At 43.3% G+C, this 25,283-nt stretch overlaps 1 protein-coding gene across 1 annotated transcript; it reads left to right on the forward strand.

The window, feature by feature from the left end:
• Positions 1-658: 658 nt before the first annotated feature.
• On the forward strand, positions 659-9,487 carry PRDM13 (PR/SET domain 13). Its single transcript, XM_025384437.1, has 4 exons — positions 659-1,063; positions 2,656-2,787; positions 3,101-3,221; positions 6,947-9,487. The coding sequence occupies exons 1-4, from the start codon at positions 920-922 to the stop codon at positions 8,671-8,673; spliced, it is 2,124 nt and encodes a 707-aa protein (XP_025240222.1). The 5' UTR covers positions 659-919; the 3' UTR covers positions 8,674-9,487.
• The last annotated feature ends 15,796 nt before the right edge of the window (positions 9,488-25,283 follow it).

Consider the following 25,283-nt stretch of genomic DNA (forward strand, 5'->3'; position numbering starts at 1 on the left):
AGGCCCGGGGTGTGCCCGAGAAAAGTGATGCACAGTTGACCTCGCCTTCTCAACTTGATCTGGAGGCTTCATCATATTTTGGGACGAAATGGGACAGAAGTGACAATTAAAGCAGTTCTAAATAGACGACTGGCCTGAACCCAATCCCCTGAAATGGTAAAATGGTCGTTATTTAAAAAGTGTAGGTATTTTCTGGTGTTTTCCCATCAAGTACCTGCCTAATTTCTGTATGGCACACGCCAGAAATCAATAGAAGTTAACAAGTCCTCCAAACAGTCTCCATCTCTTTGTTTAATCTCCTTTACAATAAAGCCAAGGGGAGAGAATTAAAAATCTTTGAAGTAGACCAAGGCTCAAAGGAATCAGCCAAGTAGACTTAAAGTAGTCACTTATTTCCCAAAACTGGTTTGTCGGGGAACAATAAAAGGAAGTAAAATTTATGGAGAAATTATACAGTGGATTTGTCACTTAAAATATCGTAACTGTCTCGAGGACAATACCCCATGCTGAGGATTAATGGTCCCGCCGGACCTTTGATTCACCAGTGCCTTTTCTTCGCCCTTGACAAATTGGATTTTTAGGAATGGGAAGGTCGCCTGGACCATTGTGTGCTAGCCATTCAGAGGCCTCGATTATGCAGGGGGCTGAGGGAACCACTCCATGTGACCCTCTCGGGTAGGACTCTGCAGCTGCTTCGCAGCGCAACTCTCTCACCAAACTACGCGCCCTTGCGCTGGCGGTGCCAAAAGGCTCCCGCCCCAATTGAAAAGGCGCAGTGCATGCCCGCCCGCGTCACTCCGCGGGCGGAGGACGCACGTCGGGGCGCGGCTCCCTGGCTAGCGCGCAGCTCCAGCTCTGTCACTCGCGCCCTTCCGAGGACCTGGCGCACCCGAGCGCCTGCCTGGGGGCGGCGGCAACAATGCACGGAGCCGCCAGAGCTCCAGCCACCAGCGTGAGTGCCGACTGCTGCATCCCGGCCGGCTTGCGCCTCGGACCGGTGCCTGGTACCTTCAAGCTGGGCAAGTACCTGTCAGACCGCAGGGAGCCCGGGCCCAAGAAAAAGGTATTGACCATTCAGACCTCCGCCTACTGCTGTTCGCCTCTCAGTGCCCTGACCCGGGAAAGGGCTAGAGAGAGAAAGTGGAGGAAGGGAGTGATTGAGTCGTTACCTGCTAATTCTGCCGGGTGGAAGGGGACTCCTGTTATTCTGAGCAAGTAGCCTCTTTAACTGTGAGCGCTGGACGGGTCGGGTTGAGAGGAGAGGATGTGGCCGAGAGGGGACAGCCCTGGGTGGGGTGCACTGAGGGCTGTAGGTGCCGGGACCATTCGCGGCTTGTGTTTTCCCTCGGGCTCTCGGGTCTCCTCAGAACCCAGAAGCCCACCCCCGCACCCTGACCTCAGCTCTCTCTGCAAAAGCACCCTCTTTCTGGGGGCGTAGGGCATCGAGAACCTTTCTTCCCTTCTGCCCTTCAATATGTTAATTTGAGGCCTAATTTCGCCTTAAAATAATTTACTTTTTTTTCCCCTAAACAAAAAAAAAAATCTTTGGGAGGCTCTCAGTTCCCAGAATCTCCTCAGATATATATTTTTTTCCCTTGCCGATGTCGGCTTGTGGGTTTGGGGCATATGGAGAGAGGATGAGCAAGGTGCTGGCTCTGACGCGGGCTCCAAGGGCGAGGGGCGCCCATCCGCGCGGGGCACAGGATCAGAGCGCCTACAGCGGGGCTCTGAGAGTTCAGAGTCCCAACCGGCAGGCGCCAGGGCCAAACCACTAGCTTTGACTCCCACACCCCACACACCGTTGCGACCCCTGACCAGGGAGACTTAAAGCACTCGCCCGCTTTGGGGGTGTCCCAGGAGCCAAAGGTCGGCAAACAGCGACCAGGAAATGAAGGCAGAAGTCAGGCGTAGAAGGAAGGGCTTTGGCTTCCTTGGCTTTATAGCTTGCTTTGCTTGGAGATTTCTAGTAAGAAAAAGCTCCGGTGTCCAGCCAGCGGGACTTGTACCTCGCTCCTCCTGCAATCACGCCCCCACCCTCCGCCCCTCTATAGTCTAAAGCAGGGTTTGGTGCCCACCGCTCATTCCTCTTTAAACGCTTTTTAATCGCTTTTAAATGGCCTGCCAGCTGCGGGCAACCTTTACCCGCTTGGGCTTTGTTCTGAGACTTTCGCTGCAAGGCTCACAGGCACCTAGGTGCGATGCACACAGAATAGAGGAGGCATGAGATAATTTTTTTTGTTTGTTTGTAGGGGGACGCTCTGGGTCCTGGGACTGACCTAGAAACGTCTCTAACCTGGTGTTAGGGCTGCTCTCAGAACTGCCAGTGGGAGAGCTGGGGTAGTGTGTGGGGAACAACTTGGTACAAGATGTGCTTAAGCACTAAGGGAGGATGTTCCCAACATCCCTCCCCACTCCCCGTGTTGCCAAGGTGGGGCGCAGGAAAGTGGTGGTACTGTTAGCATAGGTAGACTTTCCTCTTTCTCCCTCCCCCAAGCAAGGTCATTAGGAATTCTCCTCCTTCCAGTAGCCCCTAGTGGTCTGGCCAAACCAAAAACAACCACTTTCCTGTGTTGGGTGGGGGTGGAGGATAAACTTTCTGTCTGGGTTGTGGGCCTGGCCAAGGTGCGGGGAGAACGACCACTGCTTGTGTTGCAGGTGCGCATGGTGAGAGGGGAGCTGGTGGACGAGTCGGGGGGCTCCCCTCTGGAGTGGATAGGGTTAATCCGGGCAGCCAGAAACTCCCAGGAACAGACTCTGGAAGCTATTGCAGACTTACCCGGAGGACAGGTACTGCGGGCTTCTCTCCACGTCCCCTAGTCCCCACCACCAATTCAATCTACCTAACCATCCCTGCGGTGGCCAACAATATTAAGAGCAAAGTGCTTTAGCTAGACGTCTCATTTAAATGTCTTGACAACCCTATAAGGTAGATACTATTGTTTTTCCGTTTGAAGGGTGAGGGAAGTGAAGTTCAGAGAGCTCCAGTAGCTTCTCCAGGGTCACACAGCATCAGAATCGGGATTTGAACCTTTCTTCTCAGTTGCTTTTTGACCAATTACCCAGGAAATGACAGAGAACTGTTCCATTCCTTGCGTCCCAGATCTTCTACCGAGCATTGCGAGACGTCCAGCCAGGGGAGGAGCTGACAGTGTGGTATTCTAACTCCTTGGCTCAGTGGTTCGACATCCCCACCACGGCGACTCCGACTCACGATGAGAAAGGTACCCACTCCAAAAGCGTGGATGGGCAAGAGTCCAGTCCTCCTCCTCCTGTCTTGAAGCGAGTCACTAGACATAGCTCAACCAGTGTAAAATGGAATTCACATTCCCTGTATTTCAAGGCAAAGAGGAGAGGTCGCCACTACCTCCTTAAAATCAACCATAAACGATAACAGTGATAGTAATCTGGCTCACAATGGCAGGGGAAAAAGTACGCATTATGAACTTAGGGCCATCCTTTTTCTGATGCCTATTCAAAGAGACCATTATTTACTCAATTAAGATAAAAAAATTAGGCGCGGTAGTTCATACCTGTAATCCTAGACTTTGGGAGGCTGAGGTAGGAGGATCACTTGAGGCTAGGAGCTTGAGACCACCCTGGGCAACATAGTGAGACCTCTGTCTCTATACCAAAAAAATAATTAGCCAGGTGTGGTGGTACATGCCTGTAGTCTTAGCTACTCAGGATGCTGAGAAAAGAGGATCACTTGAGCCCAGGAGGTCAAGGCTCCAGTGAGCTGTAATGTTACCACTGCATGCCAGCCTGGGTGACAAGTGAGACCCTGTCTCAAAAAATAAATAAATAAATAATAAAAAAGGAGCCTTAAATTGTTGTTACAGCAATTACATCCTGAGTTCCACAGAATATAACTCAAACCTGGATTGCTTTTACAAAGTCCAAGGACATTTCTTCTCCACTGGCTTTCCAGGAGAACAGTGCATTTCTACAGCATTTTAGAAGTATTACGGTACTTACAGCTGGTCAGTTGGCAGGTACTGAGACCCTTCCATTTAAGTGGCATTTATTCATTTCCCTTTGCCTACTTAAATTGAATCTGGGATGTATCCCAGTTTCTTCTCAGATTTATTTGATCCCTTCAAAGCCAAGAGCGGATTTATGCAAATTAAGGTGCAGTAACTAAACAGAAAAACATTTTTAAACCTACCCTTGAACACTGAAGAACACTTCCTGTGGAAAGAAGTCTAGGAGGTGCTAGAATAGTTAAGGTCTTGGAGACTTCCTTTTCACATACAAAGCTACCATGGCTTTTTTTCCATGACAATGGTCTGTAATTTCTCCTAAAGACACATTTATTATTTAACATCAAAATAATGAATGCTGTGAAATATTCGAACATGCTGTCTTCCTGGATTGCCTGCTCAATCACATCCCTTTAGAAATAGGGTTAGAGAAATTAATACAAGTATGTGAATTAGGAAACACTTCATGAATAAGACAGAATGAAGTTTATTCAAAACAATGAGTCACTTTACTTTAAAGTATCATCGTCTCCTGCAAGTTAATTGTTTATTTTGCATGTATAGTATTCAAATTATCCTAAGATAGTTTGTTCCTTGCATCACATTATATTACATTCTCTTGTCAACTTCTTCCAGTAAAAAGAGACGTATAATAAAAGCCGCATAGTGGAGAACTCTCGAATCTGCCACTACAGAATTTGGAGGACCACTAACCTTGAGGAGCCAGCCATTTCTACACAGAACATCCTTTCTTAGGTAGTTCCAAATAGTACAAAAGCAACTGGAATAGCGGTCCTTGTGTTTTCCTTTCAGCCAATTGAGCTTATAAACATCATATGGTAACAGATGTCAAAATAAACACTTTTTTTTTTTTTTTTTTTTTTTTTTTTCTGGAGGTGAGAAGGCATGGGTGATTTTGAACCCTGACTTCCCCATCTTGGAGAAGTCTGAACTGTTGACTACCTTAGAGTTACATGAAGAGGAGGCAGTCACTTGTTAAATGTGTTTGGTACTCTTGGCATGATTTGGATCTGAGAGTCTGGAGAACATGTCAGTTGGTTAGGATAACTGAAAAAAAGTATATATTAAATGTATGCTGCTTAAAGCTTGGAAAGAGGAAGAAATAAATACGGATGGCTGCTATTCTCCTAATTCTAGCTAACTTCAGTGGGTTTCAATTTCATAGTAAGGTGGAGGAAAATACTGCCCCTTCATGTTAAGAAAAAAAGTGTATGTGGCTTTGCATTAAGCTGAGTCATTCTGCGGCAGACTCGGAAAACTCCCTCTTTCAAAAGGGGTGATGAGAGACAGAAAGGCTCTGAAGTTAGAAGGAAGGTTATTTAAGACAACATACCCACCAAGAGAACCAGGAGGTCTATTCTTTCTGTTTTTCAAGATTTCTTTTACATGAATGTTCAGTACAAAGTAACAGAACATTGAAATGGTTTTATCTAAGACTTCTATAAACAATTAGGATAGGGTCTCATAGGGAAATACTACTCTCCCATTTTTCTTTCTGCTCTCCTTGGAATATAGTGCTTATCACTTGAGTTTTCACAGGTGTTTCACAGGGGTGGGGGTGGGAGCTACTTGTGTTATGCAAACCCAGAAGTTACTATACATAAAGGGAAGAAGATCTGGAATTTTTCCCTATTGTTATTTCTGTAGTAATATTTCAGAAGTTTGAGCTGCTTGTATATGCAGAGGGGGAATTTAACTTTCCTGTTAAATTTTATGAGACTGATTTATATTTTGGATATTTCCTTGCGGTTCAACTAACTTCTTTCTCACAGACATCTTTCCTTTCAGTATTATCAATCAACCACGTTTTAAAAGAAATCCAACTGCAAGATCATTTCTCTCTACAGCAGTAATACGACCCTTTTAAGTGGAAATTAACTTCTAGTATGTGATCATATATGTGTCTCTTGGTTGTGTTCACAAACTCGGGCGAAATGAAAAAACTAATGCTAATAATACTAAACACAAAAAAAGATTTGACACCAAACACATATGTAGTGCCTGGTAGAGAATTCTGCACTTATTAAAAGCTGAGTATCTATATTTATTTATCGATCTATATCATTTATATATATTCATATAATAAAAAACTAATATATTTTCTCCAAAGACTTTACTAAGCTTGGATTTGTGCAGCTATCTAGGAGTTAATTAATTACCAAGTGGCAGACAAGACAATGCAACATCATCCTTCTTAGATTATCATCATTCTTTATAGAGTATCATGGCATAAGATTTTTTTCTTTTCTCCCAGCAAATTAAATGGGGTTAAAGAGGAAATAAAGATACAAATAATTTTGAAGAATGGCAAATCATAGTCCCTATGTGGTCCTTCAGTTGGTCACGCTCCAGGAAAACCTCAGGCAAAGTGTTTAAGGCTGGAAGGGGGTGGAATGGGTGGGTAGGGGACACAAAAGACATTGTTCTATGAAAAGGAATGATTACATATGGCCTATACATACAGGATATTGTCTCGCCTGGTAATGAGGCGCTCACGACCATTAGATTGGTCTTTGTTCAGTTTATCCAAGCTCCTTGACATACGCTACCTATTCTGCAAACGCCAACAGATGGGCCCAGACACTGCACAGCCTCAACACTTGATTTAAAGCAACAGCTGCTCTTTGCTCTTACCCGGCCAGCCTGCCTGAGTGCTGCCCTTCCAACGAAGATTTTGCTTGGAAGGCCTGGAGGAAGTCTTCGTTGGAAAGGTCCCGTCACCTTTTTTGGCCTCTAAGTAGTCCCAGAGGATGGAGACACTGATAAGGATTGGCCATTTGGGGTTTTTCGGGGTCCTTGATACCGTAGGGCTACCGAACTTATATTTCGCCCTCTCCCAATACCGCTGGTCGAAACTTGGCCTTTGCCTTGGGTGCACTGGCGCTTTCTTTCTGTCTCTCTTGTTCGCCTCTCACCGGGTCGCTTTTCCATTCTTTCTTGCCCAGGGGAGGAGCGCTACATCTGCTGGTACTGCTGGAGGACGTTTAGATACCCCAACAGCCTTAAGGCACACCTGCGTTTCCACTGCGTGTTCAGCGGCGGTGGAGGCGGCGCCTTCCTGCACCACGAACACGCGGCTCGTCAAGGCGCCGTCCCAGCGGCTGATGGCCTCGGTCTCTCCCCGAAACCCTCCGCGTCCGATTTCGCCGCGCCTTCCCAGGCAGGAACTTTGCGACCCCACCCGCAGGGCCCGCCACCAGCTCAGGCCTGCGGTGCGCGGGAGGGCATCAAGCGCGAGGCCTCTTCCGCGCCCTCGGCCACCTCGCCGACCCCAGGCAAGTGGGGGCAGCTCAAGAAAGGCAAGGAGCAGCTGGACCGTGCCTTGGACATGAGCGGGGCCGCCCGAGGACAAGGGCACTTCCTCGGCATCGTGGGCGGCTCCTCGGCGGGGGTCGGCAGCCTGGCCTTCTACCCCGGCGTGCGCTCCGCTTTCAAGCCAGCCGGCCTAGCCAGGGCGGCGGCGGCCGCCCACGGCGACCCCTACCGGGAGGAGAGCGGCAGCAAGCAGGGGGCCGGCCTCACCTTGGGCAGGCTGCTGGGCGGGGGCCGGGCGTGCGGGCGCCCGGGCAGCGGGGAGAACTCGGCGGCGGGCGGCGCGGGTCACCACCATCACCACCACGCGCACCACCATCACCAGCCGAAGTGCCTGCTCGCGGGGGACCCGCCGCCGCCACCGCCCCATGGCCTGCCGTGCTCTGGGGCCCTGCGCGGCTTCCCTCTGCTCTCGGTCCCCCCGGAAGAGGCGTCCGCCTTCAAGCACGTGGAGCGCGCCCCGCCCGCCTCCGCCGCGCTGCCAGGAGCGCGTTACGCGCAGCTGCCCCCGGCGCCCGGGCTGCCCCTCGAGCGCTGCGCGCTGCCGCCCCTCGACACGGGCGGTCTCAAAGCCTATCCAGGTGGTGAATGTAGTCACCTGCCTGCCGTCATGCCGGCTTTTACAGTCTACAACGGGGAGCTGCTCTACGGCTCACCGGCCACTACCGCTTATTACCCGCTCAAATTGCACTTCGGCGGGCTGCTGAAGTATCCGGAGTCCATCTCCTACTTCAGCGGGCCAGCAGCGGCCGCCCTAAGCCCCGCTGAGCTGGGCTCGCTGGCCAGCATCGACCGAGAGATCGCCATGCACAATCAGCAGCTGTCCGAGATGACTGCCGGGAAGGGTCGCGGACGCCTGGACTCGGGGACGTTGCCACCGGCCGTCGCGGCGGCGGGAGGCACAGGGGGCGGCGGCAGCGGAGGCAGCGCCGCAGGTAAGCCCAAGACCGGCCACCTGTGCCTCTACTGCGGCAAGCTGTACTCGCGCAAGTATGGGCTCAAGATCCACATGCGGACGCACACGGGCTACAAGCCACTCAAGTGCAAAGTCTGTCTGCGGCCCTTCGGCGACCCCAGCAATCTCAACAAGCACATCCGGCTGCACGCCGAGGGCAACACGCCCTACCGCTGCGAGTTCTGCGGCAAGGTACTTGTGCGCCGCCGGGACCTGGAGCGACATGTCAAGTCCCGCCACCCTGGCCAGAGTCTGCTCGCCAAAGCGGGCGACGGCCCGGGTGCCGAGCCCGGCTATCCCCCGGAACCTGGGGATCCCAAGAGCGACGACAGTGACGTGGACGTCTGCTTCACAGACGACCAGAGCGACCCCGAGGCTGCGGGCGGCGGCGAGCGCGACTTGTAATAAGTCTTCCCGGGAAGGGGCGGGGCGAGGACAGAGGAATCGAGGGTCTATTCTCGCAGAAGAGGAACTCCTGGTGGTGGGAAGAGGGACCCAATGGACAAAACCGTTTTTGTTTTTGAGAGGGCGCCAGATTTGGAACAGTGAGAGGTCCCAGATCTGGTGCTGAAACTCAGAGCAACAGTTCAGAGGTGGCGTAAATCCGGCCACCTGGACAGCTCGAGGGCGACCAGGACCTCCGTACCCCGGGCCTCTGGACTTCTTGGATGAGCTCACCCTGAACCGCCCAGGCGGTCTGCTCTTGGTGTTCAGGATCACATCAATGCGAACGTCACAGCGCCCTCGAGGGCGCACATTTTAACTGCCACGTATTTTTAAGTTGTACTTTTCTGTGGAGGAAATTGTGCCTTTTGAAACGACGTTTTGTGTGTGTATTTTACATTAGCATTTCATTTCTTAGGCAAAACACTAGTCACAATTGGGTAGATGTGACATCCATATACTGATTTCCATTTTATCTGTTCTCATGTCAAAGACTACGCCTTGCCCTATTGAATATAGTGGTAGCAGGTGTACAAATTGGTCAAGTTGCAATTATTTATGAGAGAATAATGATAAATGTAAAATATCTAAAGCATGAATCTAAGAGCACGCAATATATAATTTTGAAGAAAATATTCTATTTGGTAGAATACAAATGTGGTGTGTGTTGTTTTATAATGAGTGCTGTACAGTGGATATAGTATTTTGGTTTTGGTTCCAGCTTGTGCAATCTTTAAGAAAAATAAAGATACAAACGAGAGTTTGTTCACTTAGTGATTTCAGCAGATATTTTAAACAAGTAGTTTAATTTGAAAACAATTTGCGAGGAGACTGCATAATAAAATAAATCATTGGAGACTTGAATACTTTGACTATTCATAAAATAATGTTAAGCGGTGTTGTATTATAAGAGGGAAGTATGCCATTTTCAATATGTGCATTTTACAGGCTCCCAAACATCAGGCAAAAGAATTGTTTCCTAAAACCATTGTTAATCATGCTAAATGTTTTCATGTTTACTGAAAGAAGTTCATGACCTTCAAGAAGAAAAACTCCACATATTGTTAAAGTATGGAACAGTAGAATCACTATTTCTTGTTGTGTTCCATTTTGACAGAACTTTCCTTGGGAAGCAAAAAAGGAAACTTGCTCAGTGTCTTTTATGAGTCATATATTTTATTAATTCAACAAATACTAAAGGAGGGTCTGTTTTGTTGGAAGTGCTGATCTATTTACTTTACTCATAAGTTTCTTTTTCCCATGTCCTTCTTCCAGTGGTCTTCTGCTGTCAGTATTGGTCCTATCTTACAGAAAAGAAAGCATATTTTTTAAGGTCACGGGGATGCCCATAATTAGAACAGCAAAATTAGAAGCAATGACTATATTTACTGGTTTTTTAAAAAATGCTAGCTAATGGGCAGATATCATAAAGAATATAATTTTGTTGACTAAAATTGGAAAGCACCCATCTTCATCCCCATATACACTCTGGGGAGGATTTCACTGTGGAAAGTGGAGGCTCAGTTAACCCCTTAGCTAAGGGCAGGTACCTGAAGGGCCCATGTCCACAGCACTTTTTCAGAGATCAGTTTGAAGATTCTGGTGAGTCACCCAAGGGTCTGGATGTGGCGCTGGTAATTTAACTCAGTTAAAAATGCCCTTTATTTTCTGAATCCTGAATGATTTGCAAGTCTTCACCTTGTCTTCCTGTTGGCAACACTGCCTTAGTCGCTTCGCCTGGTGGCTGGCAGGAACATGTTCTGGCACATTACAGCAGGGGGGCATGGGTAGGGGAGGGCATTCGATTTCTGTTGGTGGTGATCTGCAAGATTTCTTCTATGAGAAAATGTATGCTAGGAATTACAGGTTTTTAGTGGCAGCTGACCAGAAAATGTTTTGCTTTGTAAAAGAAAGCTAACACACAGAGAGAGAGAGAGAGAGAGAGAAAGTATCAACATGAAAATATGGTGACAAAGATACCATCATTTTTGAGGACCTATACTGTGCCAGGTTCATATGCTACTTTCAGCTCTTTCCATTCCATAGAAGAGGACCATTGACTTGCCCCACCAGGTTCACAGTTCGTCACACAGAACTAGAAGTGAATTCAAGCATCTGCCTGCTAAATCGGCTCCAAGAGCCCAGAGCTTCTTGCTGTCTGTTTAGTATTGTGGTCCTGCCCTTTGAAGCAATTATTGCTTCAAACCAAATCCACCACTACAGAAGAATATTGGAAAAGCTTTTCTGAAATCAGAGCATGTGAGTTCTCAAGGAAAGTGAGAAAGGCTGCCCAGATTTGAAACATGGGAAACATTTTATCAGCTATAACAGTATTGCCCCCGTCTCCCGTTTTCTGGCTCAGTACCAACTCCTGTAACTTCTGAAAATAGCTCATAAAAATAAATTGAAAATAAGCCGGTGGCAGTGGCTCATGTCTGTAGTTTCAGCAACTCAGGAGGCTGAGGCAGAAGGCTAGCTTAAGCCCAGGAATTCAAGGCTGTGGTGTGCGATGATCATGTCTGTGAATAACCACTGCACTCCAGCCTGGGCAACATAGCGAGACCCCATCTCAAAAAATAAAATTAGTTTGGTTAAAGGATATACATTTAGAATTCAATAAAACAAAGGACCCAATATTCTGTTTCCCCTTTGTGAACTGGTATCTTCTAGACGTTGTTAAAATAGATTCCAATACGAAAAAATTGAACAAAGAGTCTCTTAATCAAAAGTCATGTGTAATTCTCCATAGGTTGCCTCAAATAACTCATATATTTGTTCATGTCTGTGCATACTATCATACGTAATGCCATTATTCATTTTAATGACAAAGTCATATCAGCGATATACAATCAGGAACAATAGTATTGTTTGTGTTAAGTGCCTTAGTTGAATTAGTGTTTCTCAGATTACTTCTTTCTGTCTCCTATCCCCTTCTCTCTTCTCCCTGTCACCCACCATTCAACTCTTCTTATCTTGGTGACCACAACTAACTTTGAGCATTATGCTAACGCCACTGGAGGTTTCTGGGATTCTAACTGAATATTTTGTACCAATTTTTTTTTTTTTTTAAAGATAGGAGGCGTATTCATTTTCTTTAGAACTGAAAGACTCTAGATTGCTTGAACCTAGTTCGGTTGGGTATTAAACTGTTTTGTTAATCTAAATACCTCAGACAGACCTGGGTTCTAGTCCCGCCTCTGTCACTTACTAGCTTTGCATCTTGGGCCGTTTTCTCTATTGCCTCAATTTCCTCACTTGTAAAACAGGGCGAAATAAGCAATAGGATAGTTGTGAACATCAAATGAGTTAACGCAGGCCAGCAGCTTAGATCACACCTGACGCATAGTGAGCTATCAAACGATAGATATATTTTTGAAAACCCTAAACTCTAGCAACTCTTTGTGTTTTCATTTGGAAGATATCAACCTAAGGAGATAAGGGTTGACAACCTTATATAACACTAGCATCTTTTTGCAGAACACTCTCCTTGGTTAACTTCTAACCCCCAACTCGCATCAGCTTCAGTAAATAAAGGCTTTCCATCCTTTTGCTAAGGAGAGACTTCTTTCAGAACTCTTCCTTCTCAGGCCATCTTTCCATTTTAAGCTGAGACAACGGTTCAAATGGTTCGTAGCGGTCAACTGCGTGGTAAAAAGAATTCTCGTTTGTTTTCACTAAATTTTGAAAAGCTTGGCTGGGCATCGAGGGATGAGCTTAAGCAGAAGAACGCAGCGGAGGTGAGCGCGTGTGCATGTCTTCCTGAGCCAAGCATAAGCTGCAACTCCGCAGGATTCTACTCTGGGGAAAGTATATTTAATATCTAGACTCTGAGGGAAGGACTGGAGTGGCTAGAACTACCGTTTGGCGGAGTTACAGGAGTAGTGATGACACTGCTGGTGGGGTCCTAGAGCCGAGAGGGGGGTGATTGGTTGAGCCGCGTTACTCCGAGCGCTCCCATTGGTGCATTCCTTGGAGCCAGGGTTGCTATTGGTGGCGAGTTGGCCACAGCGAAAGAACCCCAGGCCCCGCGACGGCTTCGGCGTTTGGGCTAGTGCGGCGGCGGCCAGGCGGAGCGGGAGATGAGAGTGAGAGCAGCATCCTGTGGCGCGGCGCCCCCTGGGCTCACAGCCTCGCGCTCTCTGGGCTCACAGCCTCGCGCTCCCTGGGAACAGGGTTTTCTGGGGTCTGGTTGGGGCAGAGGTGCGGGAGTCTTGCCCCGCTTAGGTGGACGGTCCAGGCGTCCTGCTGGAGAGAAGGACCGGGGAAGACCCGCGGTGCCCGGCAGGAGGACGGGAGAGTTTCAGGCCTAACGGGTCCTTGTGGAAACTGCCCGACCCCGCTGTGGAGGGGAGCTGCGGCACCCGCGCGGTGCGCTCTCGCCATCTGCCGCCTTCCCAACGGGAAGAGGGCAGAGGCGCTGGCGCCAACGCGAGGTCAAGAGTGACCCTTGGCCACCCAGGTGTGAGTTGTGAAGAGAAGGACTCAACAGACGGCGGGGCCAACGTGTTTAGTTCCAGAAGGAGCGTGGCGCTCGCTCTGGGCTCGGAGGCCTCCCTACAAAAGATGAAAGGAGGGCTTCTGTCATCTGCGACTGTAGTTTAATTCAAATTAAGCCGTTGTACCACAGACAACTTGTTAATGCCTTTAGCTTGCAAACCCTCCAAGAGTCCTGCAAAAAGGGACCGAAAGTGGGTAGACTACACGTGTACATGTAACTCCTCTGAAGACACTTTGTTTCAAGTACATTTTAATTATTTAAAGTTTAACGTTTCATGTAAATGGCCAATAAAGACGAAATCTTGAGTTCATTAAAGAATATAAAAGTCATAGATTTTTTGGTAATTTGAGTTAAACAGATTAAGAGAAATGTTTAGAAGTAGAGCGAGGAAACTATTAAAAATAAAATAAATATCCAAACGTCATGAGCGTTCTCTACTTTTTTCTATCCATATATACTTTTGCATAATTTGATATTGTAAGAAATGGCTATAAATACGAATTTTCTATTCTTAATGCTGGTAGTGCAGCAGTTTTCCTGGAAGTTACTTTAAGTAGAGAATGATTTAAAATCCAGCGTTTCATGGCAAGTTGTATTTGAGTGGGAGACACTTAAATCTAGTGATTTGAGTAGAAAGCCTTAGGTGGAAATGTCTTATGTGACAGGAGATATGGTGAAGATAGATGCAATAGCAGATGGCTTTACATAAGAACATAGCGAAGGTCAAAGATTGTTTTTAATCTATGTTAAATTCCTGGGAAAAAAAAAGGCAGAAAGATAAGATTCTATACTTGACACTGAGCAGTTGATTCCTGAATTGTCACCTTAAGGGAAATGGAGACGTGACCAGGTCAGATTCAAGCTCTCTTGAGGGCATTGGACTGTAGCAGCACACATGTGTGAGCAACAAAATGCTTTCAGGTATGCTAAAAGTCAATCCAATGAGAAACAAGTCAACGTAGGATGTCGCATTTTATAAGCTGATTTGTGATTTTTCAGAAAGCATGAGAAAGAAATGCCTTAGCAACCAAGAGGATGTAGAGAAAAGAAAATACATCAGAGGGTTTATGGGATAGGCTTTCGGAATTATTTAAAGCTAGCATGCTGAAATGTGATCTCAGGGTACTGGCGTTGCCATCTATAGGTGTTTGTATATATTCTATGCCCTACATTGGTTTCTAAATCAATTTGTATATTATTGTCTTGAATTAGTAGTTTGAGACTTCATGATATTTATATGGGCCGATATTCTCCTCATAAAGTGGAAAAAAATAGCTTTGCCTCAAGGTTTCCTTGACAGCACTCATTTAATTGAATCTTCATGATCTCATTTAATCTTTATAACAATCTATTTTATAGATAAGGGAAATGGGGCTTGTTTCAATACCAAGCTATAAGTATTCCTAAGATTCATTCCTAAGTCTACCGTCTCCACTCCACAGCCTCATTCTCAACATACTATTAATGTATGTCCTCTTGTTCTATTTATTTATTTAGGGCTCTGTTGTAGTTTGTTTGTTTTTGAGATGGGTTCTCAATATGTTGCCTAGGCTGGTATGGAACTCCTGCGCTTGAGCCATCCTCTGGTCTCAGCCTCCTGAGTAGCTGAGATTACTAGGCACATGATACGACACCCAGCCATATGACCTCTTTAGAACAGTGTCACCTGATGAAAGAAGTTTGCAGAAATTCAATTTGAATCCTTTGTAACTAGATCCGGTGAATGTTTTATAGGGTGATGATAAGGTGAACTGAAAGATAAGTGGGTTTCCAGGCTTTTTCAGCTGAAACCAGAGTTAAGTTAGAGACCATCTTTGGCTTGTTATGTATTTGAAGTCGTTTGAATTCTGGTAAATCCCTGCAAGGCTGTGTCCAATCTAGTCTAGGCTTACTTGGTTTTGTTAAACAAAAAGATGTGTATAAGGATAGATCTAAAATGGCCCACCTGTGATCCTGAGGACCCTGGGAAGGAAGGTGTAATAGTTTGATTCTGTTGAGAATTTCAGGACTATGGTGCACAGCCAGAGAATCACCAAATTTCCAAGTCAGTACTTTAAAAAGTTCCCAGTTTCTTAGTATCCCATGGTATTGGAGATCATTTGTGGTGTGATTTATCCAACGTTCAAACTCTTTTTCACATGTAGCAGGCTGTATTCCTGGAAATCTGGGCTAGGCAGGGGGCAGAGGTGGGGCTGGGGTGGTCTGAAGCTGCTCTATTGATGACAGAGCTGAGAGTGATCAGAAAGAGGGAAATACAAGGGCAAATTCAAAACAGAATGCTAGGCACATTGTCATCAGGAAAAAGCCAGGCTGAGGGAGAATCCCTGCAGACACAAGTTTGCAGAATGGAGCCAAACTTGAATAAGATGGTTGAGATGCTCAGGTGTGGTGGTTCATGCCCATAATTCCAGCACTTTGGGAGGCCAAAGCAGAAAGATCACTTTGAGGCCAGGAGTTCAAGACCAACCTTGGCAACATAATGAGACTCCTGTATCTACCAAAAAAAAAAAAAAAAAAAAAAAAAAAAAAAAAAAAAAGGTTGGTTTTGCATTCTAAATAAGAAATATATTCACATTTTCAAAGACCAAAACGTCTAAATAGGTATCTATCTAGGAGTCTTAATCCAATCTCATTTCTGTGCACTTCTGTCAACTCAGGTAGTCACCACGGGTAGATGTACCATGAAGCTCACTGTCATGAAATCCTTATATAAGACCTTGATATGGTCTGGCTGTGTTCCTACCCAAATCTCAACTTGAATTGTGTCTCCTAGAATTCCCAAGTGTTGTAGGTGGGACCCAGGGGGAGGTAATTGAATCATGGGGACCAGTTTTTCCCATGCTATTCTCATGATACTGAATAAGTTTCAAGAGAGCTGATGGTTTATCAGGGGTTTCCGCTTTTGCTTCTTCCTCATTTTCTCTCTTGCTGCTGCCATGGTAAGAAGTGCCTTTTGCCTCCCGCCATGATTCTGAGGCCTCCTCAGCAACGTGGAACTGTAAGTCCAATTAAACCTTTTTTTTTCTTCCCAGTCTCAGTTATCAGCAGCATGAAAATGGACTAATACAGAACTGTACCTAATTCTGTGTTTTATTTCTTAAAGTAGGTCACCCAAATTCTATGAATTTCAAAACCAAAAAATCTGGATCTATACTTGTAATCACTTATTTTAGTTTCTTGTATACATCTAATTTTCTTTTTATAAATACAAATATCCAAGAATGAATATATTTTTATTTTCTTCCCTGTCTTAAATATTTAATATTCACTCTTCTGTATCCTGCTTTTTATTCAAATTAATATACTCTGGAGAAATTTTCCATGATAATTCAAAGAGAGCCTCCTCAGTTTTTTTTCTTTTATTGCTACATAATACTGTATTGTGTAGAGGTAGAAAGCTAGATTTAACCAGTTCTCCTGTTGATGACCTTTGGGTTGTTTTCAATCTTTTATTACCTTAAAGACACTTCAATGAATAACTTGTGTTAGGTGATTTTGCAGGTGGGGTGCAGGTGTATTTCAGAAGGTGTTACCACTTTGATTGCAGTGAGGAAAGAGCTATTGAGGACACTGAGCTGGCCAGGATAGTGTCAGAATCAGACCAGCCTCTGGGAGAAGGATGACTGGCTGACTGTTCAACTGGTCCTTCTCTCCATAGTTGGAAAACTCAGAGTTACCTTTAGCTCTTGATAATACTCTGTACATAGGGAGACAACAATGGGGCCTCCACCCATTCTTTTGTTCTCTTCAGAATTTGGCAAAGGATCCTTGGGAGGCCTTAGCTATAGAACTTTACTTCTCCATACCTAGCAATATAGAAGTCCTAATGTTGGGCTCACATGGGAAAAGAGTATGTTCTCATGCACATGCATTTGAACTTTTAAAGTTTTTTCCTGTGAACACTATCACCAAATTTTGATTTCCCAATGATGCATATTATTTAAAAATACCTCATGTAAAACCATCTTTGGGATTATGATTCAGACTTGTAACTGGATGACTGGAGCCTGGGCCTATGGTAAGTGGCAGGTACTGAGCACAACCCACACCAGCTGTAGAATAGTGACAAGCACTCCAGTAGGGAAACAAATGAATGCAAATGAGATGTACTTGGCCATGGAACAAAGATGAAAATGACATTCACTTGTAAATGAGTTTTCTGTGTTTGATGTAAACAGAATGACATGTATTTTGCAGGAAACCTCTATGACCTTCGGACAGTTGTTGAATTCATTACATGGAGCTGCACGTGTTTCTGACATTTCATCATTATTAATGTATCTCATGATCTAACAGTCTCTAGGTTTTTAATTTATTTAGAAGCATTTCCACAATTTTCTGTCCTAGGAGATGATCTTAGAGTTAAGGTGAGATGCTTATCATTGAAAGATTAAATGCCCTGGAACAAAACTTGAATCTGACACTTTGCTCTTGGATAAGGAAACAGCTGATCTGACAGAATTCAAGAGCAAGAGGAAGACGATCAACTTCTCAGATTTGCCATTTATAGCTAACCATGGTTCCCAGCCTAACCATTTGCTCAAACATTAGATTTAGATTATTGATATGTGGCTTTGCTTTCTGAGCCTTGTACATCTTTTGACCCCATTTAAATCTTCCCTTTTCTCTATAGCCTTCCCTGACTGTCCCGGCCCAATACTTTAATACATACATTAGAAATAGTAGATATTCAACAAATATTTGAGAATTAGTTGACTAAACACCTTTATTTCTTATTCTGAACATTGATGAAGCACTGAGAACCCACTACATGCCAGGCACAGCACTGGCTGGGGACATATGGATGATTAAGATGGTCTCAAGCCAGGTGCGGTGGCTCACGCCTGTAATCCCAGCACTTCGGGAGGACAAGATGGGCTGATCCATTGAACTCAGGAGTTTTAGACCAACCTGGGCAACATGGCAAGACCCCATCTTTATCAAAAATAGAAAAAGTTAGTCGGGCATGGTTGTGTGTGCCTGTGGTGCCAGCTACTCAGGAGGCTGAGGTGGGAGCATTTCTTCAGCCCAGGAGGTGGAGGTCACACTCTAGTCTGGGTGACAGAGTGAGACCCTGTCTAAAAACAAAACAAAACACAAAACAAAACAAAACAAAACAAAACAGAAAGATTGTCTCAAGCTGCTCATCATGGTCTAGTGGAGGAGGCAAACATAAGAACAGAAATTGATAACACAATGTGGTGGGTGTAGTAATGGAGATGAAGACAGAGGAAGGGTACCTCCTGAGTCAGAGAGAGAAAGGTGAGGGCAGGGAAGGAGTTATATAGGAAAAGGCTTCCTAGAGGATGCAACACCTGAGCTGAGTCTTAAACAAAATGGATAAGAGTCATGTAGGTCATGGTTAAAAGGAGAAGGAAGGACATTTCCAAGAGACAGAATAGCATGAGCATAGTGAGTGGGGAAGCAGCGTGAATGTATTTGAGGAATTCCAGGCATTGCAGTGTTACTATGGGGCAGAATGGCAAAGAGGCAGTATTGCTGAGAGATGAGGATCCACCTGTGAGGAAGTGTGATGCAGTGGTTAAGAGAGTATGTGGGTTTTGGAGTTCAGTAGAGCTGAGTTTGCATCCTGTCTCTGCATCTTTCTAGCTGTGAGAACTTGGTGAAACTACTTAGCCTCTATATGCTTCAGTTTACTCATCTGTAAAATGGGAACAACAATGGCATTGTATTTAAAACATTCTTATGAGGGGTAATTGAAGTAATGTTTGCAAAGTGCTTAACTCAGGTAAACATTAAAAGCATGTTGGCTAATTGTTACTGAGAGACTGGAGAGTTGTGGGGCAGGGTGCAAGGGGATGAGGGGACATAAAGGGAGGGACTCTGGAAGGTTAAAGTTGGCACTAATGGCAGTTTTGCATTGCAAGAGGACTATTTTGGAGACAGGGAGACTAGTTAGAAGGCAGTTAAATTCAGCATTTCAGGTGACAGATGATGAGGGATAGTGGTAACAGGGATGGAGAGGAGAGGATAGAGTTAAATATTTAGGAGGTAACATTGATGGGATTTTGTTACTGTGTGGAGGAATGTGAGAAAGAGTAAGGAGTCTAGCATATTAATGACAAGACAGGTATAATATTCTCAGTAGTTTTGAACTGTGTTGATCACTATTGGCAAATGCACTGTAGGTCAAGATGATCTTAGAGGTGTTTGGTTTTGTTGGGAAATAAAACCTTAAAAAGAAATTAAAAGACCAATATATTTAAATGTATAGACAACAAAAGTTTATATTATCCCTCCATACAAACAAAAGTAAAGTGAAATAATGATAATACAGCCTAAGAAAAATAATAGCTTTGCCAAGAAGGTAATAGTGATATGTAAATAGTTCACTAAAATTTATGAGAAGGCGTCATGATTCCAATAGATAAATAGCAAATTATAAGAATTAACCATTTTAATTATATTTTCAAATTCTGGCTCTCTAAGGTCAGCCAGCTAGGTTTCATGTTCAAATATCATTGTCAAGTACTTCCTGTGATTTTGTTTGAAAAAAAAATTCTGAGGCTGAGTGCAGTGGCTCACGCCTGTAATCCTAGTACTTTGGGAGGATCACATGAGGTCAGGAGTTCAAGACCAGCCTGACCAACATGGCAAAACCCTGTCTCTACTAAAAATACAAAAATTAGCCAGGCATGGTGGCATGTGTCTGTAGTCCCAGCTACTTGGGAGGCTGAGGCGGGAGAATAGCTTGAACCAGGAGGCAGAAGTTGCAGTGAGCCGAGATCACACCATTGCATTCCAGCCTGGGTGACAGAGCAAGAGAAAAAAATCCTCTCAAAAAAAAAAAAAAAAAAAAAAAAATCCTGAATAAGCTTTAAAAAAATTAACCAAGTTGCCAATAAACAAAGATGTAAACATCCTTATATATAAAAATTTGATAAAAATATAAGAAAATGCTAGTAATGGTCTGAAATTGACACACACACATTTTGCTGATGTCACTAAAACCATTTGTCCAGCAACGTAGAAAACTTTTGCCAGGGACATATATATACATATATTTTTTGTTTGCTGTGAAATTATAGTACTGTGGTCATGGAAGAAAATGTTCTTGAGGCACACTACACTATTAAAGGATAATATGTCAGAATGACTAAGATGTACTTTAAAAGATTTCAGCAAAGAAAAAACACTGTTCAAGGAAGTAAGAGAGGACACAAACAAATGGAAAAACATTCCATGCTCATGGATAGGAACAATCAATATCGTGAAAATGGCCATACTGCCCAAAGTAATTTATAGATTCAATGCTATCCCCATCAAGCTATCATTGACTTTCTTCACAGAATTAGAAAAAACTACTCTAAATTTCATATGGAACTGAAAAAGAGTCCGTGTAGCCAAGACAATCCTAAGCAAAAAGAACAAAGCTGTAAGCATGATGCTACCTGACTTCAAACTATACTACTAGGCTACAGTAACCAAAACAACATGGTACTGGTATCAAAACAGATATATAGACCAATGGAACAGAGTAAAGGCCTCAGAAATAATGTCGCACATCTACAACCATCTGATGTTTGACAAACCTGACAAAAAAGCAATCGAGAAAGGATTTCCTATTTAATAAATGGCATTGGGAAAACTGGCTAGCCATACGCAGAAAACTGAAACTGGATCCCTTCCTTATACCTTATACAAAAATTAACTCAAGATGGATTAAAGACTTAAATGTAAGACCTAAAACCATAAAAACCCTAGAAGAAAACCTAGGTAATACCATTCAGGACATAGGCATGGGCAGAGACTTCATGACTAAAACACAAAAAGCAATGGCAAGAAAAGTCAAAATTGACAAATGGGATCTAATTAAACTAAAGAGCTTCTGCACAGCAAAAGAAACTATCATCAGAGTGAATGGGCAACCTACAGAATGGGAGAAAATGTTTACAATGTATCCATCTGAAAAAGGGCTAATATCCAGAATCTACAAAGAACTTAAACAAATTTACAAGAAAAAAACAAACAACCCCATCAAAAAGTGGGCAAAGGATATGAACAGACACTTCTCAAAAGAAGACATTTATGTGATCAACAAACATATTAAAAATAGTTCATCATCACTGGTCATTAGAGAAATGCAATTCAAAACCACAATGACATATCATCTCATGCCATGTAGAATGGCGATCATTAAAAAGTCAGGAAGCAAGAGATGCTGGAGAGGATGTGGAGAAATAGAAATGTTTTTACACTGTTGGTGGGAGTGTAAACTAGTTCAACCATTGTGGAATACAGTGTGGTGATTCCTCAAGGATCTAGAACCAGAAATAGCATTTGACCCAGCAATCCCATTACTGGGTATATACCCAAAAGATTATAAATCATTCTACTATAAAGACACATGCACACGTATGTTTATTGCAGCACTGTTCACAATAGCAAAGACTTGAAACCAACCCAAATCCCCTTCAGTGATAGACTGGATAAAGAAAATGTGGTACACAGACACCATGGAATACTATGTAGTCATAAAAAGGATGAGTTCCTTCCCTTTGCAGGGACATGGATGAAGCTGGAAACCATCATCTTCAGCAAACTAACACAGGAACAGAAAACCAAACACTGCATATCCTCACTCCTAAGTGGGAGTTGAACAATGAGAACACGTGGACACAGGGAGGGGAGCATCACACACTGGGGTCCGTTGGGGGTTGGGGGCTAGGGGAGGGATAGCATTAGAAGAAATACCTAATGTAGATGACGGATTGATGGGTGCAGCAAACTACCATGGCACGTGTATACCTATGTAACAAACCTGCATGTTCTGCACAGGTATCCCAGAACTTAAGGTATAATAATAATAAAAGCAAAAAAAATTGTTAATAATTACTGAACACAGGTGACAAAACTAGACTTACTAAAGTAAAAACAAAAAGAGCAATGTAGTGCGCATGAGAATATGCAGTCTAGTACAACTACTTTCATGTTTTGCATATTATTTTCCAGTCGTAAATAAAAACATATTTATGTTTATATATTATATATTTATACATTTTTATTGTATTATATATTTTATTATACATATTTATATGTTTTTATTATATAACCATAATATGTAATAAAATTATGTAACTATAAATATGTACATATTTGTGCTCCATTCTTATAGTTCTGAGGATTTATTTTAGTGAAACAATTTAACAAAAGCATAAAGCTATATATACATGATTTTTCTCTGCAACATTAAATCATACAGCAAAAAAGCGGGGGACCAACTCAAGTATTCAAAATTAAGGTAGTGTTCTTTAGGGAGTATCAGTATTATGGCGCATTATAAAGTATTGTTAAAAATAATTATTAAGACAAAACAATGAAAAATTGAAAATATTAAATGAGAACAACTGACCAAAATGATTGTCTGATTGTAGTTACTTAAGCATATGTATTTGTATAGATTAAGACTGGAGAATAATATGCAAAACACGAAAGTAATTGTACTAGACTATACATATTCTCATGCACACTATATTGCTCTTTTTGTTTTTACTTTAGTAAGTCTAGTTTTGTCACCTGTATTTAGTAATTAGTAACATTTTTCTATTTTTCTTTGCTGAAGTATTTTCAAGTACATCTTAGTCATCATGACATACTACCCTTCAATAGTGTAGTGTACCTCAAGGACATTTTATTCCATGACCATAGCACTATAATTTCACAGCAAACAAAATGAATAGTTTTTAATATGATCTAGTACTCAGTCCACGATTAAATTTGTCCAATTTACATTTTCTTTCCAAAAATGAAATGATTTGATAAATCTGCCCTGTCCAGTGGGATTGTTTACTGCTGGGTAGAGTACTGCTGACTGGATCCCAGCCCCTGGTACCATGGTGGTGAGTGTCCCCAGGCTGGTGGCCTGGGAGTGATCGGCCATTCGCCCTCTGGACCTCTCAGCATGGAGCCCTAAGAGGAGGAGGACAGCTGACTCTGAGATGGTGAGTTCCATCTGCAAGTAGAGTTGCCTCTTTTCTTCTGCCCTCTGCTCCTGGGAGCTGGGGGCACAGGCTGAGACCCTTGGAGCCAGCTGGCAGTGAGCAGTGGGAAACCAGCCAGCAGGTCTGTATTTGGGCTGAGTAACTTTGGAACGTTGTCTTTGTCAAGTCAGTTGTGGAAGATCCCAAGATTTCACACAACCCTCCCTACTCTGCTTGGTGCTTCTAAACACCTGGCCTTTTTTTTTTTTTTGATGCCGATTTACCTTCTTTATGGTTTGTACAAAGAACTGTCTCTTCTTTTGATTAGTTGGATCTTCTGTATTAAATCAGGTCTTAAAAAGAATCTTCAATGTATGATGTGACTAATAAAGTTATCAAGTCTCTGTTGTAAGAACAAACAAGCAAAACCAAAGCAAAACAAAAGCTAACCTAAAAATATTTTAATATGAAAGTTTTCCAAAACTCACAAAAGCGGAAAAAATGGCAAGATGAGTCTCCCAATGTTTTACCAGTCTCGTTTCATTTACTTTTGCTTAAGTATAAATTCCTAGAATTGTATCATTTCACCTGTTAATAGATTACACCTGACAAAAAATTGACAGTTATTCTGATATCATCTAATACCTAGTCCATGTTGAAATTTCTCAAGTTATCTAAAAAATGTCTTTTATAGTTGAATTTGTTTGAATTTCAGTCTGAATGAGGGACACTCATTTGCATTGATTCATGTTTCTAAAGGTTTTTTTAATGTTTATAATGGCTCTCCTCCTTCCACCTCTCTTTTATGTGTTTAAGAAACCAGGTCATTTGTCCTTTAGAATTTCCATAATCTGAATCTGCTTCTCCACAGTGTTTATCATATTTCTCTACCCCTCATATTTTCTGTAAACTGGTGGTTACAACTAGATGATTGATTAGATTAAGATTTAGTTTCCTTTTTTTCTGGAGGGACAAGAATACTTCATAGGTGGTGCTGCATACTTTACATTGTATCCCTTCAGGAGGCATGTCATGTGTGTATGCTCCACTCTTCAGATGATTAAGATTGATATTGGATTCAGGTGTAATTATTATTGTTTCAACTAATGGTTTTGGCAACTATTGATGAAACTTGCTTAGATCCATTCTTTCATTAGGGGTGCAAAATAGTGGTTTTCAAATTCAAATATTTCTCTGCATTTGTTATTTCTTTGTGCTATCTTTTAAACTTCAGGCCTCTGTGGCTAGTTGCATTACCTAGTTCACTCACACTTCCCCTAGAAATGGGCTATGGTTAAGTTCTTGGCACAGTTGGAAGTCGGCTTCTGTAAATTTCCCTTCTTCAGCTGTAAACTTTTGAGGTAATGATAATTTAGACAGTGTCAGATTTATGCCTTGGCATAGTTTTGATGTCTGTGTAATATGACTTGAGGAAAGCTAAAAGGTTGGCCTATAACAATATTTTCCTCTTCTCCAGCAATGGTGTTTGACACCCCAACACTGGTATTCTCTCTCAAGGGCCTTCAGCTGACTTGTGAATTTTAACCAGGGTAAGGTATAATGTTATCTGGAAGAAGGGATGGGAGGAGCAAAGACCAGGACGTTAATGAACACATTAAAAGCAATTTTAAAAATGTGATTTTTTAGTTGATTACCACCAGTTCACTCCACGTAGTAAGGTCTGGAACACACAACTGAAAAGTGTAGCTGGGAATGGAACATGGGTGTGTATTAGCTTGGATGAGGGAAGAGGGTTGCAATTGATACAGATAATGTGCATACTTGGGGCTTGGTTCAGCTTTTTATGTAGTGATTTCCAAGAATGAGGACTGTTGAGTGGGTAGAAAGCAGAGAAAGAAAATGTTAAAAGATGTGGGGGAACAAATTACCTCCTTAATACTTTCATTGAGAACTCCTACTTAAGCTCTCAAAGTAGCACAAATAGGAAAAACAGTAATCCATTTCCTGTTTTTTTCTCTACTACTATGTTGGTTGGGGAGCACAAAACAGTGCTATATTCTAAGTCCTAGTGGAGTTTTCATTAGAGATCAGCAGTCATAAAGAACAAAATGTTCAAAGGAGGAATTTAAGCAAGACAGAGGGCTTATAAGAGTATGAGGGAAATAGAAGGA

Source organism: Theropithecus gelada, chromosome 4 (assembly GCF_003255815.1).
Source record: "Theropithecus gelada isolate Dixy chromosome 4, Tgel_1.0, whole genome shotgun sequence".
Lineage (NCBI taxonomy): Eukaryota > Metazoa > Chordata > Mammalia > Primates > Cercopithecidae > Theropithecus > Theropithecus gelada.